At 39.1% G+C, this 15,302-nt stretch overlaps 1 protein-coding gene across 1 annotated transcript in view; it reads left to right on the forward strand.

Annotated features, from left to right (window-relative positions):
* The first annotated feature begins 1,737 nt into the window (after positions 1-1,737).
* Positions 1,738-15,302, forward strand: part of LOC143023599 (uncharacterized) — a 32,596-nt gene continuing 19,031 nt past the window's right edge. Inside the window, exons 1-4 of the mRNA XM_076182186.1 lie at positions 1,738-2,161; positions 11,557-12,369; positions 12,566-12,711; positions 13,313-13,412. Of these exons, the coding sequence (XP_076038301.1) occupies positions 1,907-2,161; positions 11,557-12,369; positions 12,566-12,711; positions 13,313-13,412 (1,314 nt within the window). The 5' untranslated portion in view covers positions 1,738-1,906. The remainder of the gene's footprint in view (positions 2,162-11,556; positions 12,370-12,565; positions 12,712-13,312; positions 13,413-15,302) is intronic.

Genomic DNA, 15,302 nt, shown 5'->3' on the forward strand with positions numbered 1-15,302 from the left:
CGAGTTGTTTTTCTCTTCCTCTAAAATCCAGTCTTGTGTAACTACAACACTGTAGGATAAGAAAATACCCTTTCTATTTTCCTCCGTTTACTAAGAGCATATTGGACTTGAACAAAGGAAGAATAAGGAGAAATTCAAACAAGATGACATGCTAAAGTCCTATGTGCAGCATTGTGTTGGAACCTATTATGGATAGGATTTGGGAAAAGAGTGGAGCAGGCTTGGTAAAGGTGATTTCGTCACATGAGAGTAGATATTCTTAAATAATATATTGATTTGGTGCTGGGATTGACAGATGGGTATAGATCAAGGAAGAGATAAAAACTGAAACAAAACTACTCACAGAAGAAGGCCATGAAATTAGCACACAGACTGCTAAATGCCTGGGGCAACTGGGAGAAGACTGCACCTTTCACCACCACATAGCCGAAACTGTGAGAAGAGCAAGAGGGATGGCAGGCTGGGTACTCAAAACCTTCTATACCAGAGAACCCAAAATAATGTTGACCCTTTGGAACACCATGATACAGCCTCTCTTAGACTACTGTAGCCAACTGTGGTGCCCCCACAAAAGAGGTGAAATCCAGCAGTTAGAGGCTGTCCAATGCTCTTACACCAGGTAAATCAGAGGAATGAGGGATTTAAGCTACTGGGAGCATGTCAAAAAGTTGGGGCTCTACTCTCAACAACAAAGAAGAGAATGGTATCGTGCAATCTACAAATGGAAAATAATTGAAGGAAAAGTACCTAACCCAGCACCCCATTCCCTGCAGCCTTACAGTACTGAATGATCAGGGAGGAAAATAACAAGAAAAAAATACTAACTAGAGCTCCTGAAAGGATCAAGACCCTGCTAGTGAATAGACTGAGCCATAAGGATCCAAAGATCTTTAATGCCCTCCCGAGGGATACAAGAGATGTCACCGGCTGTACAGTGGACAGACTCAAGGCTGGACTGGATAAATTCCTATCATCAGTACCAGACGAACCACCTGTACTAGGCTACACTGCTGGATGCCGGTCAACAAACACCTTACCAGACCAGATGGCCTTAAAGAAATTGGACACCAGGAATGGTAACAGTGGCAGATCACCGTGGCTGTGAAGAGGCCTTCTAGACATATCCAAGTAAGTAAAGGTGGATGGGTGAAGTATATTAAGCTGTAAAGGTACATTTAGGAAATCAAGCAAAAATAAAATCGTGCAATTGACAGTGTAGATTAACCATTAAGGGGACAGCCTGTTCCATCAAAAGGTCATATTTGGAATGCACTTGTAGTATTGCCTGGGAAGTATTGTGTTGCAATTTTCTTATGGGTAACTCAGGGAGGACAAAAAATTTTTTTTTAGAGCGAGATGGAAACGAAAGGTAAGGATTTTTATCGCTCATGTCGAGCTTTGCAAAATTGTGTAAATGATAAAAAGGCAAGAATTTAGAAACTAGTTATTAGAAAATATAATCCAAAATATGCTCCATATGACTGTTTTGGAAAAAAAATTAAACAGTATACAGGAGTGGAAAGAAGATTTTTTTTTATAAAATTCTTAGTTTAAAGTCATACCCTAATCCTTTCAGAGAAAATATAGTTTTACCATCAAAGAGAATGATCTTAAATAATGCATACATCTTCATTCTAAATAAATGTAATATATAAACAAAAAATCCTTGTGTTAAAAAACATAAATTCTAAATAAAAATTTCAATTATTCTGTTCAATAACTGGAAATTCAAGTAAAATGAGAGAAATCATATATTTCTGTTTGGAAAAATTATTGGAACCTGAACAGTTTTCGATAGTGTTGTGTTTACATCTGAATCAGATGGTAAGGTAACTGAGAAAAGGCAGAAATACAGCCCTAGCGCTCTTATTCTGATGGAAATAACGGGCATTTCCTGTAAAATATAATGGACACAAGTCTACAAGACACCGAAACGGACACAAAATCCGCCCTGGAGGGCGTCACAGAGTTCCATGCCGTCGGATTAACTCGGCAACACTCGGGCACGATCGTCAACATCGTCGACCAAGCCGAGGAGCACCCGCTTGATGACGTCATAAGTCCGACATCTGACGTCACTATTGCAGCTGGTGACGTAGAAATACATGAAGATGTCAACATCCATTCAAATCCCCATACTGGGGATATCATTAGTATAACAGTAAGACCAAATTTATGCAAATTTTAAGCTTATGATATTCTTAATTCATATAAGCATATTTCTAGATGTGTTACAAGAGGTAATTTTTCAATATACGAGACGATAATATACCACATGGAGTGTTAAAACACGACTGGAAAGTCACATTTTATTCATAAGAATTTAATTCTATTTGTTTAGAATATATTACACATCATAAGTGTAAGTCCCCTTGTTATTATCTTGCCCATAAACTTGTTCAGCCATGAATTTTTACTAAACGCAATAATAATTAATTACACCAGGTGAACTATTCACTAATAAAATAGGAAGGCGAGAGTTGAATATGGATATTAGATATGATGTAGGCCCTAGTTGATTTTGTTTATTCACATTGATCGCAGATATATTGCGGGTATTTAATGTATCTCATTCTTCATGACTAGACACTACAGAAATTTGTTTTTCGTCAGCGATTATAAATGAATGAAATTCGAGTGCCTTGGCAGGCATTGTATGATTGTACGTAGAACCTCTCCATGTAGTGATGTGTTTAGTGGCCATTCTTTTAAATATCTCTTAACTGTCAAAATGAGTAAACTGCAGGTCCCATGCCTGGCAGTCTTATTCCAGACTTATCCTTATCCTTTTTATCACATGCCATTTTCCTCACATCTCCCTACTTTTCCTCCTCCTTTTCCTCTGCCTACCCCCTCCCTCTCCCCCTCCTCATACTCCTTTTCCATCTCAACCTCCTTCTTCCATACTCCTGTGGCACCTCTTACTTTCTTCCTTTTCCTCTTCCTCCTCTTTCTACAACACCCTAGTAATACAAAGAACAGCAGCCAACTTGATTCCTATCATTATGTTAAAAAAACAACCAACTTTGGGGTCAAAAGATTGTACAATGGAGTCCCCAAGGAGCAAGATTCTCACCTGCACTATTCAGCCTCTTTATATTTGAACTTCTGACACTAAATACAAATCATAACATCAAAGCACATACATGATGATGACCTAACAATGCTATCTCAGCAGAGGAATGAGAGACTAGCTGCTGAAAATAATAATAATTATAATAATAATAATAATAAAAAAGTTGGCAAAGACAAAATGGCATGAAACCCTCCCTTAAGAAATAATCATTGACTTTGCTCACCCAAGGCAATAATGAATCAAAGAAACATCCAACAGTAAAACTGAATGGCTAACTTCTATTGGACAAGACCCTTAAAATCATGGGCTTCTGCTTTGATACTCGGTGTCCTTCAGTGTACAAATCAATGACCTAACAATGAAAATCAGTGAGAAGATAAACATACCAAGATCAGTAGTAGCAAGCACAGGATTTGGTCAGCAGTAAGGAACTAATCACAGTCTGCAAACAGTTCTGAAGAACTGAAACATCTTACAAACTGCACTAAACAAAGCACTAAGAATAGTAACAGGGTACACTAAACCCATCTTAATAGAATATCCACACATTGAAACCAAAATCCATACATTCCATACATCCATCCCATTAACACAAGTTTAACCAGCTTACTTAAAGAATGTAGGAAGCAACTAGTGGACAAGATCCATAGTCTTATAACATGTTCATTGAAAGAAGGCATTGTGTCACTTGATTGGAAAAGGGCAAACATGGTTCCAACTCACAAAGGTAGAGACAGGGAAACTGCTACTTGATTATAGGCCAGTATCGCTAACCAGCACAACAGTGAAATTATGCAAAAGAATTATAAAAGATCTTGAAAAGATAAACACTGACAGTCAGTTTGGCTTCAGGTATGGAAGGTCATGTGAGTCGAACCATTTAAGCTTTTACTCAAGAATGATTGATAAGCTGCAAGAGAATGGACTGCATGTACCTGGACCTAGAGATAAAGTACCTCACGGTTGACATATATGGAAATTGGAGCATGTTGGAGGACTGAGAAGCAAACTATTAGAATGGAATAAAGACATTCTGAAGAAAAGATACAAGAGGACAGTAGTAAAGGACAAAATATCAAGCAGGAGAGCTGTAATGAGTGGAGTTCCACAAGGTTCAGTGTTTGCATCAATAATGTTTCTTGTCTATGTTAATGACGACATGATGAAAGGAACAGCAAGATATGCCAACAGATGCGGATGATGCAGAAATCATGAGGAGGACAGTAGAATATTGCAAAAAGACCTAGATATTTTTGCATGGCACCAAGAATGCGACATTGAGTTCAGTACCAAAAAATGCAAAGTACTGGAAATGGACAATAGCAGCAAAAGGCCATCTTTATAATATTCCTTGGGAAGCAAACACATTACAAAAGCAAAAGAGGAGAAAGACATGGGAGTGTTGATAAAAGACAACTTGTCACCTAACAAACATAACAGCAGGATTGTGGGAGAGACATATGCAAAAGATTAAAGTGATATCCCATTATATGGATGAAGGGATGATGAAGAAACTCACCAAAACCCTGATATGTCCAAGACTGGAATATGCATTAATAGTATGAAGGATATAAGCAAGATTGAGAGAATACAAAGGGCAGCAATCAAATTGGTCCCCAGCCTGGCAGGTAAATCATATGAGGAAAGACTAAAAGTATTGGATCTACCAACTTTGAAAAATTGAAGAGAAAGATGTGACTTGATTACAGTGTTCAGGTCACTAAAGGGGATTGCATTGATAGAAGAGATCTCCTGATTAAAGATGGGAGGTCTTTAAGAGGTCATGGAAATAAATTAAAAAACTCCAAAAGGATGTGTAGAAATACAGCTTTCCATATACATACATATACCAAAGGCTTTTTCCACCTTACAAGGGAGGTAGCCAAAAAACAAACGCATGAAAACCACTCCCACCCCCCCATTCCATCCCCACATGCTCCACCCCCATCCTTCCCTCATCTCACCCACTGCCCTGTGTCAGAAGCAGTGTCACAAGACACACAACATCCACAGCAAGGTCCCTTCATTAGATTGGCACCCCCCCCCCCCCACCTCCATCTCCTCATGCTGAAATGGAGAAGACAGGGAGAAATCCTTTTGAGCTGCATCAGTTTATTTTTCATGCATACTCACCCTCCACCAACTCCCTTTCATGCATCACAGAATCATCCATACACAACCATTTTCCATTCATCCCTATCTTCTGTCTTCTCCTGTCCTTCCTCAACAGACATTCCCCTCTTTCCCAATGCCCCTTTTACCCCATCCATCCATCTCATTCTTGGTCGCCCCCTCATGTTCACTGCTTCCACCTCTGCCTTCCACACCTTTTTTTTTTAATAATCTTTCTTCACTCATTCTTTTCATGTGTCCATACCATCCCAATACTCTTTCATCAACCCTATCTCCCAACTCCCTTTCCACCCCCACTTTTCTCCTCACCTCCTCATTTCTCACTCTATCCAGCCTCATAATCCCTATCATACTTCTCAGGCATCTCATTTCAAGCACATTCAAACTCCTCTCTTATGTTCCATGTTTCTGCCCCATACAGTGCTGTTGGTACAATCACACCTTCATACAATCTCCTCTTAGCATCCAATCTCAAATGTCTATGTCTCATTAGACTTTTTATTCCCCCAAGGCATTTACTTTCTTCTCTTAGTCTACATTCTACCTCCACCTCCACTCCTCTCTTTCCTTCCACATTCGTACCCAAGTATCTAAAACTATCCACTTCCTCCAGTCTACTGCCACTTTCTCCTCTTGTACATCTCATCACCTTACTTTTACCCACATTTATCTTCAACTTCCTTCTTTTACACACCTTCCCATTTTTTAATCCATTTCCAGATCTGGTCCAAGTCTTGTTGTAATGAGTTGCAATCCTCCTCAGTTTTTACTTTCTTTAGTATTTTTGCGTCGTCTGCAAAGAAATTCATATAACACTACTTCTTCATCCATGTCATTTATGTATATGGCAAACATAATCGGGGCCAGTACTGATCCCTGCGGGACACCACTTTTCATTTATTTCCAATTTGAGAATTTGTCTCTAATTACTACTCTCATTTTCCTCCCAGTCGGGAAGTTTTTCATCCATTCCAATGATTTTCCTCTGATGCCACTTATTAATTCTATCTTCCTTATTAGTTTATTGTGTGGTACCTTAAATGCCTTTTGTAGGTCCAGAAAGGCACAGTCTGCCCAACCATCTCTCTCTTGTATTACAGTAAAAGCTCTCTTATCCGGCATAACTGGGACCAAAGGCATGCCGGATACTTGAAGGGGTTGCTAAAGTAAGTGAAGGGGTACAGAAATATGTCTACAATCACCCCCTTTACTCACTATTAATGTCAGATTTCGATTCACCAGCAATGTCCAACTTCCTTATTCCATGCTGAGTCTTGAATCGGTGTAGCGAACCATCTGAGAACTGGCATGTTTCTGCTTCACCCATCTTCTTTGCTAGGTCACATCCTTTTTCTTGCAGCATGGGGCCTGTTATTAATACTCCTTTGGATCTTTTCAGGCAAAACCACTCATACAACACTTTTTCAATCATGTCCCCACGCTGATATTGTAAAGTGTGACGGTTTTCAGCAGCTTTTGGGGTATCTGTCCCCTTCATAATCTCACGTAACTTCTTCGATTAGGCCTTAATTCCGTAGATGGTTGATGAGCCTATGCTAAATTCGTCCATGAGTATTTTTCTGTTTTCCCCTTTCACTAAACGTTTGCAAATGTCCACCTTCTGCCTAAGTTTAAGCACAACACATTTCCATTTATCAACTTTGGGCATGATGAAAGTTTACAGGGGAACACTTGAGGAAGAATGTAGCTGAAGTGAGTGGAGACAAACACAAACGTGGCACATATGAGACTGAACAGCATGGGCTGTGGTGGGTGGCGCGAAACTGACCCAGACAGTGGTGCACTCTGGTGATGGTGGGAACAGTTAAAGCCTCGTGCAGGAAATTTTATCGATTTGTATTGATTTCATATAGATTTTAATGCTCAGAAAAAATATGCCGGATACATGAAGTTGCCGGGTACCTGAATGCTGGATAAGAGGGCTTTTACTATATGTCTATTAATCTTGAGTAGAAGCAGATCAAGTTTGTTGTACATGATCTTCCTTGTCTGAATCCAAATTGATTTGGATTCAGTATAGTTTTTTCTTCCAAATGTTTAACCCATCTATTTTTGACGACCTTTTTGCAAATTTTTGCTACTGTGCTTGTCAGGGAGACCGGTCTGTAATTTGATGGGTCTTCCTTGTTTCCTCCCTTATAAATTGGTACAATGTTTGCATTCTTCCAGTCCTGTGGCACTTTTCCTTCTTTAAGTGAGAATTTAATTATATTGTATATTTTGTCTGTTAATTCCTCCATGCATTCTTTCAGTATCCAATTTGCAATTCCGTCTGGACCATGTGATTTTCTGATATCAAGGGTTTTGATTTGGTTGTTGATTTCCTTCTGTGTTACAATTATTTCTTTCATTGGGAGGAATATCTCTCTATTTCCTCTTAGTTAGGTGAGTTTTCTATTGTGAATACTGATTTGAAGCGGTTCATGATTTCAGCAATTTCCAGTTCTGTAAATTTATATTTACCTTGGTGCAGCTTTTCTATTTCTTGTTTGTTCTTCAGTTTGCCAATTACATACCTGTAAAGTAGTTTGGGTTCTTCTTTGCATTTTTCTATTATTATTTTTTTCATAGTTTCTCTTTTCATCCCTATGTATTTTCACATAATCATTTCTTAGTTTGATGTACATCAGCCATTTGTTTGTTTTCTTGTATCTTTTCCATTTCTTCCAAGCTTTGTCTCTTTTATCCTTAGCCTCACTACACCTTTTGTTGTACCAGCTTTTTATCTTTTTATGTATGTTCTTTCCATTTTTTGTTGTGGTACATATTTACTCACTCCCTCATTATATATTTCTTTTTGTATATTCCATTTCTCTTCCATCCCTCTTTCTTCATGTAGGAATTTTTCCCAGTTCGCATTGCAAAAGAATTTTTTGAGTTTCTCAGAATTTTTGTTGTTGTACATTAGTCTTCCTATTCTATGTTTATCATTTCTGCTTTGATCCATTTGCTCTTTCAACTCAAATTCTATTAGTACATAGTCACTCTTTCATATCAGAGTTTTGTAATCAATTTTATTGACAATTTCAGGCTCTGTCATAAGTATTAAATCCAGCCTTGATGGTTCTTCACTACCTCTGTATCTGGTATTTTCCTTTATCCACTGAGTCATTGTGTATTTGATGGTCATGCCAAGCAGGATGTTGCCCCAGAGTTCCTCTCCGCCCTTCACTGTCATTTTCCTCCCAACATATTTCTTTTGAATTAAAGTCACCCATAATTACTGTATTTCCTCTGTCCTTCAGTATATTAGTTAATTCATATTTTGTATCTTCTAATATTTGGAATGATCACTTTCTGTCCAGGACTTTGTTTTGTGGGGCACATACACCACTACAAATTTTCTACTCTTCATATGTTTGCTGTCAACTTGTATTGTAATTGATTCTACATTATTTTTTCCTTCAGTTATTTTTGTTACATTTAAATCTTTATTAGTCAAAATTAATACTTCGCCATCCTGTTTATCCTCTTATTTTTTGTCCAGCAATTGTATAAACCTTGTCCCACAGTGTTGGGTGGTGGAGTACACTTTAATTTAGTTTCCACTATTCCCATTATGTCTGGTTTTTCTAAGGTCAGATAATCATTTAATTTATTCATTCCTGAAGTTATTCCATCTATATTGATATAAACTATTTTTAATTTCCTTTCTCCTCGTCTTTTTCTGTCTTCATTGTGTCCTTTTTCCTTATATACCATTTTCTCAGCCTCAGCTCCACCACTCTCCAATTAATTTTTTTTTTTTTTTCAGTTTCATTCTTTTTCATTTTTTTTTCATTCGCTTTGTTTCTAAGTTCTTTTTCTTTTTCTTCTTCACTCATTTCTTTTTTTATCCATACATTCTTGTAATGTTCACTATTTGCTAATTTCATTGTTCTGGATTGCACTTCCTTGGCAATTGTTTGAGATCTAAGCTTTACTTTCAGTGGCCTGTATTGTTTTTCTTTAGAGTATCTGTCCATCCTAGGTCTCTTCGATTTCCCTATCCAAACCTTTTTCTTCTGCTTGTAATTCTTTCAGAATTTCCTTAGTGATCTCTTTCTCCTCTTTTTCCCTCTGATATCTAGGTACATTTTCCTTCTCTTGAATACCATAGATTACAATGCATCTTTTTTTATCCACTGTGTCCCTAACTAAGTTGCTTTTCTCTTTAAGTACTTGGATCACCATTTCCTTGGTATTTTCCTTGACCTGTCGCTCCATATTTAATGTGTGTCTGAGGGAGGATAGAGTGCCAAAGGACTGGAGGAGTCCCTGTATACTCCAACTTTACAAAGGAAAAGGGGACAAATGTGATTGTAATAGTTTTAAAGGGATCAGTTTGTTAAGTGTAGTTGGAAAGGTTTATGGCATGATTTTATTTGAGAGGATTAGGAGAGGAACAGAGGGAGTGATTGCTGAGGAGCAGTGTGGGGTTTAGGAAAGGTAGAGGTTGCATGAATAAGATTTTTGTGATAAGACAGATGGCCTTAACAAAATGTAAGGATTTTTTTTCGGGCCTTTTATGGATTTGGAAAAGGCTTATAATAGATTAGACAGGAAAGCACTATGGGAGGTTTTGCAGGTATATGGGGTTGGGGGAAAGCTGTTAAGGACATTCAAGAGTTTTTATGAGAGTAATAGAGCCTGTGAAGTGGAAGTGGAGAGAGCAAGTGGTTTGAAGTAAAGGTGGAGTTGTATCAGGGCTGTGTCATGTCATGATTGTTCAGTGTGTACATGGATGGGGTGGTGCAAGAGGTAAATGCAAGGGTAATGGGCAAGGGATTGGAGATGGTTAAAGAAAATGGAGAGAAGTGGGAGGTGAGCCAGTTGTTGTTTGCTGATGACACTGCACTTGTGGCAGGGTCAGAAGGGGGGGGGATAAGGCAGTTAGTGACAGACTTTGAGAAGGTTTGCAATAGGAGAAAGTTGAAGGTAAATGTATGTAAAAGTAAAGTGATGAGACATACAAGGGGAGAGGATAGCAGTGGGTTGGAAGAAGCCTTAAATTTAGAGAGGCTGAAAGAAGTGGATAGTTTTAGGTACTTGGGGTTGCATGTGGCAGGAAAGGGAGGAGCGGAGGTAAATTGTAGATTAAGAGAAGCAAGTAAATACCTTGGGGAATTAGAAAGTGTAATGAGAAATAGGTATCTGGGAATGGATGCAAAGAGAAGATTGTATGAAGGGGTGATTGTGGTAATGATACTGTACGGGGTAATTTAAGAGAGGCAGAGAGATGTTTAAATGTGTTTGAGATGAAATTTCTGAGAAGTATGATAGGGGTTACAAGACTGGATAGATTGAGACAAGGTGAGGAGGAGACTGGGGGTGAAAAAGGAGATTGGTAGGTAAGGCTGATGAAAGAATATTGGGATGGTTTGGACACATGGAAAAAATGAGTGAGGAAAGATTAGGAAAAGAGGTGTGGAAAGCAGAGATGGATAGATTGAAGTTAAGGAGATGATTAAGGATGAGATGGATGGATGGGGTGAAAGGGGCTTTGAGCAAAAGAATAATGTCTGTTGAGCAAGGGAGGGAGAAAGCAGGAGGTAGGGGTGAGTAGAGATTGGCTGTATATAGATGATATTTTGATGCAAGGAAGTGAGGGGGTGGGGGATGAGTAGGAAGTGGTGTGTGAATGTTATTTTGACACAGCCCAAAGAGATTTCTCCCCATCTTCTTTATTTTCTGCATGAGGAGACAGAGGAGGGATCACCAATTAAGTGAAGCAGCCTTGCTGTGGATGTACCATATCTTGCTGCATTGCTTCTGACCCAGGACAGTTGGGGGGGAGATAGAAACAACTCTTCAGCCATGAGGAGCTAAGATGAGAAGAAGGAAAGGGTGGTGGATGGGAGTAGAATGGGTGGGAGTGGGTGCATCCCTTTTGAATTGGCTACCTCCATTATAAGGGGGAAAAAGTCCTTGGTATATAGATGGAGTATTATTATTATCATTGTTATTATTATTGAAAAGTACATTACTTATTGTGGTGCAAAGATATAGTATTTAGTTGATATGATACTAATTACACTTGAATATTTTTCACACTAAACTATCTTCAAAAACCTTTGTTGTATCAACATGCATTATTTTACTTGTATTGGTATTAGATTTTACTGACCATGTTTTAGATCATGGTGCCAGCTTAAGATGTTCATGACTATATAGTACAGTACTTTATTTCAGTGATTATTTGCTATTATCCATATTTTTCTATCATAATAGTTTTTAGTTTTCAAGATGTTAACAATCATCGTAGGGAAAATAGGTAAGAAAGGTTTGAGCATGGGAAGCAGTGTAGGTAGTTCCCTATACTGTATGACATATTCTTCCTCGTTCAGGGCCGAGCTTCATCTTCACAAGTGGCAAGGAATGCACTTGCTACAATCAGCAGCACTTCAAGCCCAAACCATCAGGTCAGCACCTCCCACCACCCCCATCCACATAACCCTATCAAAACAACCATCATTGCTCGAGCCCTTGCTCGGGACACCAAGAATGGTATCATCACCATCAACTCTGGAAGTACCATGGCCAATATTAATACCAACAGTGTCATTGCAAACATTAATGCCAATAGTACTGTTGCTACAATCAATACCAATAATCCCAGCTCAACCATCAAGCCTTCAATTGTTGCATCAACCTTGGTTACCAGTAACATGATCAGCAGTAGTGATAGTAGTAATAATAATAATAATAATGGTAATGATAGTAGCAGGAATAGTAGAAATAGCAGATGTACTATCAGTTGTGTGGCAGCTTCCTCTACAACAGCACCTTCAGGTGCAGAAAATTTAGAGGATCTGGGAAACAGCACTCCCCATGCAGCTCGCCTGGTGGTCTGGGATGGTATCTGCAGGAGAGGGTCTGGTGAAGGTGAGGTAGATGACTCTGAAGTGGGTGGAGATGATGATGGTGTCAACCATGATAATGGAAGTTGTGGCAACAGCAGCAGAATAGTGGGGTTTGGTGCTGGAGGAAGAGGACGTGGAGGGGGAGCAGTGGTAATTGGGTCATCCTCATTTGAGGATGGCTGTAAGCCAAGCATCACATCAACAGGGAGTAACAACAGTGGAAGTAACAGCAGTAGTACACAAGACCCAGGATGGAGGGAAGCAGCAAGACAGCCAATCCTAATGGTGCGATGCAAGGTTAGTATGGAAAAATTCCTTTGAAAATATACCATTTGTAATAGACCACTTTTCATGGGGATTAGTCCATACAACAAATGATCTTAGCAAGCAACTAATGCAAAGAATAATTGCTTGAACCCACTGCTTATATTTGTCTTTATAAAGATAAGATGTATGCAACTCACTGATAGATGATTACATGAAATCCTCCCAGAACATTACTGCAGAACTACATAAGAACAATTTTGGATCTGGGTCAAGGGGAAAGTGCATCCGTCTGGGCAAGCTTTGGTTCACTCCCACTGAATTTGAAGCGCACTGTGGCAGGTCAGCCAGCAAGGATTGGAAGAGGAGTATAAGGTAGGGATAACAGAATAGTGTATTTTTATTAATTTACTATATGTAGATTGCAGCACAAATCTCTCTTGCTGGAACAGTTGGGATGGTATCATACACAGCTTACTGTTTTACACCACCCTACTATTGCACAAGTTTGGTCAATGGAGACAGACAGGTCATAGGTCTTTGCCTGTACATTACAATTAGGTGATGGGTAAACCAGCTCCAGATGTTGGGCCCTGCTGTGGAAGGGCAGTCTCTGCATTACCTCTAACCCAAGTGGTGTGGCAGGAGCAGGGATGATCTTTCATTCAAGAAGTGCTCAGATGTGAGGGGATTGAATGAGTGTATGCTTTGATTTAGCCACCCCCATACAAAGGAAAAAAGGCCTTTTGGTATGCATGCAAAAACAGGTATGCACACACTCAAAACAACTCCATAAAATCTCTTCATTGAATGACCGATAGGCAAACCTGGTGGCTGTGGTGGGGTTCTTCAAAGTCACAGGCCACCAGCAAGAGAGATTCAGGGCAAGGGATTAATTGAGCACAAAAGGGCAACATTCATATTTTAAATGCATACTTTTAACAGTTATATCTTACATAAGTATTCTGTTTCCCAGGTTTCGTGGACAGTCTCTCCTAACACTTGTGGATGAAGGTTTCTTGCAAGTTCATGCCACATCCTGTTCCTGTGCTGCATGTCTCGATGATCAAGCTGCTGTTAGTATCCAATCAAATTCATGTATAGAATATGTACACTTAGATATATTAAGGAATTAAGTTGTGGGGTTTGTTGGATATGGAAAATTTTATTTAATACATGTAAACAATAAACTTAAGATTATTTCAAACATATATGTGAGTCATGATTCACATTCTCTATGACTGTATTGTATGGAGAGCTATTATGTTTCAAAATGAGTCTTGTACAATGAGGTCATAAGTAGTCATGTGCTGTGGCACTTGCAAAGCTCATCACATTCCTCATTTCCATCCAAAGTGTAGCTCCAAGAAACCTCATCCTCAGCCTTCAGACTAAGTCCAAGATTTCTCACTCTATCACCTTTCATTATTTTTTACCATGTTTTCACATTAGGAGGGCTGACAATAGCCACATTTCCTCTACCACTACTGTAGTAGGGGAGAGAGAGTACTGCCACCAAGTGTTCCCACTTGAATTGTAAAAGGCAACTAAAACTGGACAGAGGGTAGGAATATGCATCCTAAAGGGTAAATTCCTAAAAGAAGTCAAGGCATAAGAGGGTCTGGGAGGAATTTTCCAACCAAAACCCTAAGGTATGGGTCTTTTAATGTGAATGGATATGGTAAAGATGAGAGTAAAAAGGGATTGGTAGTTTGTGAAAAGAAAGATGGATATGATGGCATTGAGTGAAACTAAGTTGAAAGGGAGGGGTGAGTTTGAGTTTGGAAGTGTAGTGGGGAGGATGTTGGGAATGATGAGAGGATGAAGGAGGGAAGGGTGTAGGTGAAATTGGAAAGGGAGATGTAAGTGCATATGGGCATGATAGTGAGAAGAGTGTAGAGGAAAGGGAGGCTTTTTGAATATATTTAAATGGGTACATAGAGGGATTAGGGAGAAATGTCAATGTAGTGATATTGGAAGATCTCACTGCTAGAGTAGGAAATGAATCAATAGAGTGGTTCACAAGTGTGGAGTGCTAGGAAAAATTTGTAGTGGAGAGTTGATGGTGATGTGTTTAGAGTTGATGATAGCTAACACAGTGTTTAGGAAGAGAGTCAAGCATAAGTACACATGGAAGAGGGTGGTGGATGGAAGGATTGTTGATAGAGCTTTAATGGACTATATATTGGTATCCAGGAGTAGAGTGGGAATAGTTTTTGAATGTATATGTTTTTAGGGGAAAGAGTGGGAGAATATCATATCATTTTTAGGTGGAAAGTAAGTTGAGAGTGGAGGGTAGATGGAGAAAAAGGAAAAGGGCAGAAGGTGGAGAGGTACTTAGAGTAAACTACTTAAATGAGAAGGGAAAGGAGGACTACAAGAAGTTGAGAGAACAGTGGGAGGAGGTGAAGGATAGAGTAGAGGTAGGAGTGGAGGAGGAATGGTAGTGTTTTAAGTAGGGAGTAAGAAAATGTGTAGAGATGGTGTGTGGAACAAGGAGGATGGGAGGGAATAGAAGGAAGGGTAGTGAGTGGTGGGATAATAAAGCAAAGGAGCATTCACAGAAGGGTTGCAAAAGAGGACAAAAGAAACATATGAGATGTTCAAAGAAAAAAGCGAAGCAAAACATAAAGGAAAGATGTAAAATGGGGGAAGAGTATGACAGAAAATTTTAAAAGTATTAAAATGATGTTTTGGAAGGAAATTAAGAGAGGAAAGGGGTGAATCGAGTAGAGAAGAAAGGGTAAAAGGTGCAGATGGAGAGGTGATAACATAAGTGGCAGTGATAAAAGGAAAATAGGCAGTGTTTTAGGGAGTTACTAAATGTAGAGGAGGATAGGGAGGGAATGGTGGTTGCAATGGGAGGCAGTAAGAAAATGACAGTGATGGATGAGGAATATGGAGGAATAAGAAAAGACGAGATGAGAGCAATTATTAAGATAATGACAGCAGGTAAGGCACCTGGG

Source organism: Oratosquilla oratoria, unplaced genomic scaffold (assembly GCF_046742065.1).
Source record: "Oratosquilla oratoria isolate Oo_2021 unplaced genomic scaffold, ASM4674206v1 SCAFFOLD51, whole genome shotgun sequence".
Lineage (NCBI taxonomy): Eukaryota > Metazoa > Arthropoda > Malacostraca > Stomatopoda > Squillidae > Oratosquilla > Oratosquilla oratoria.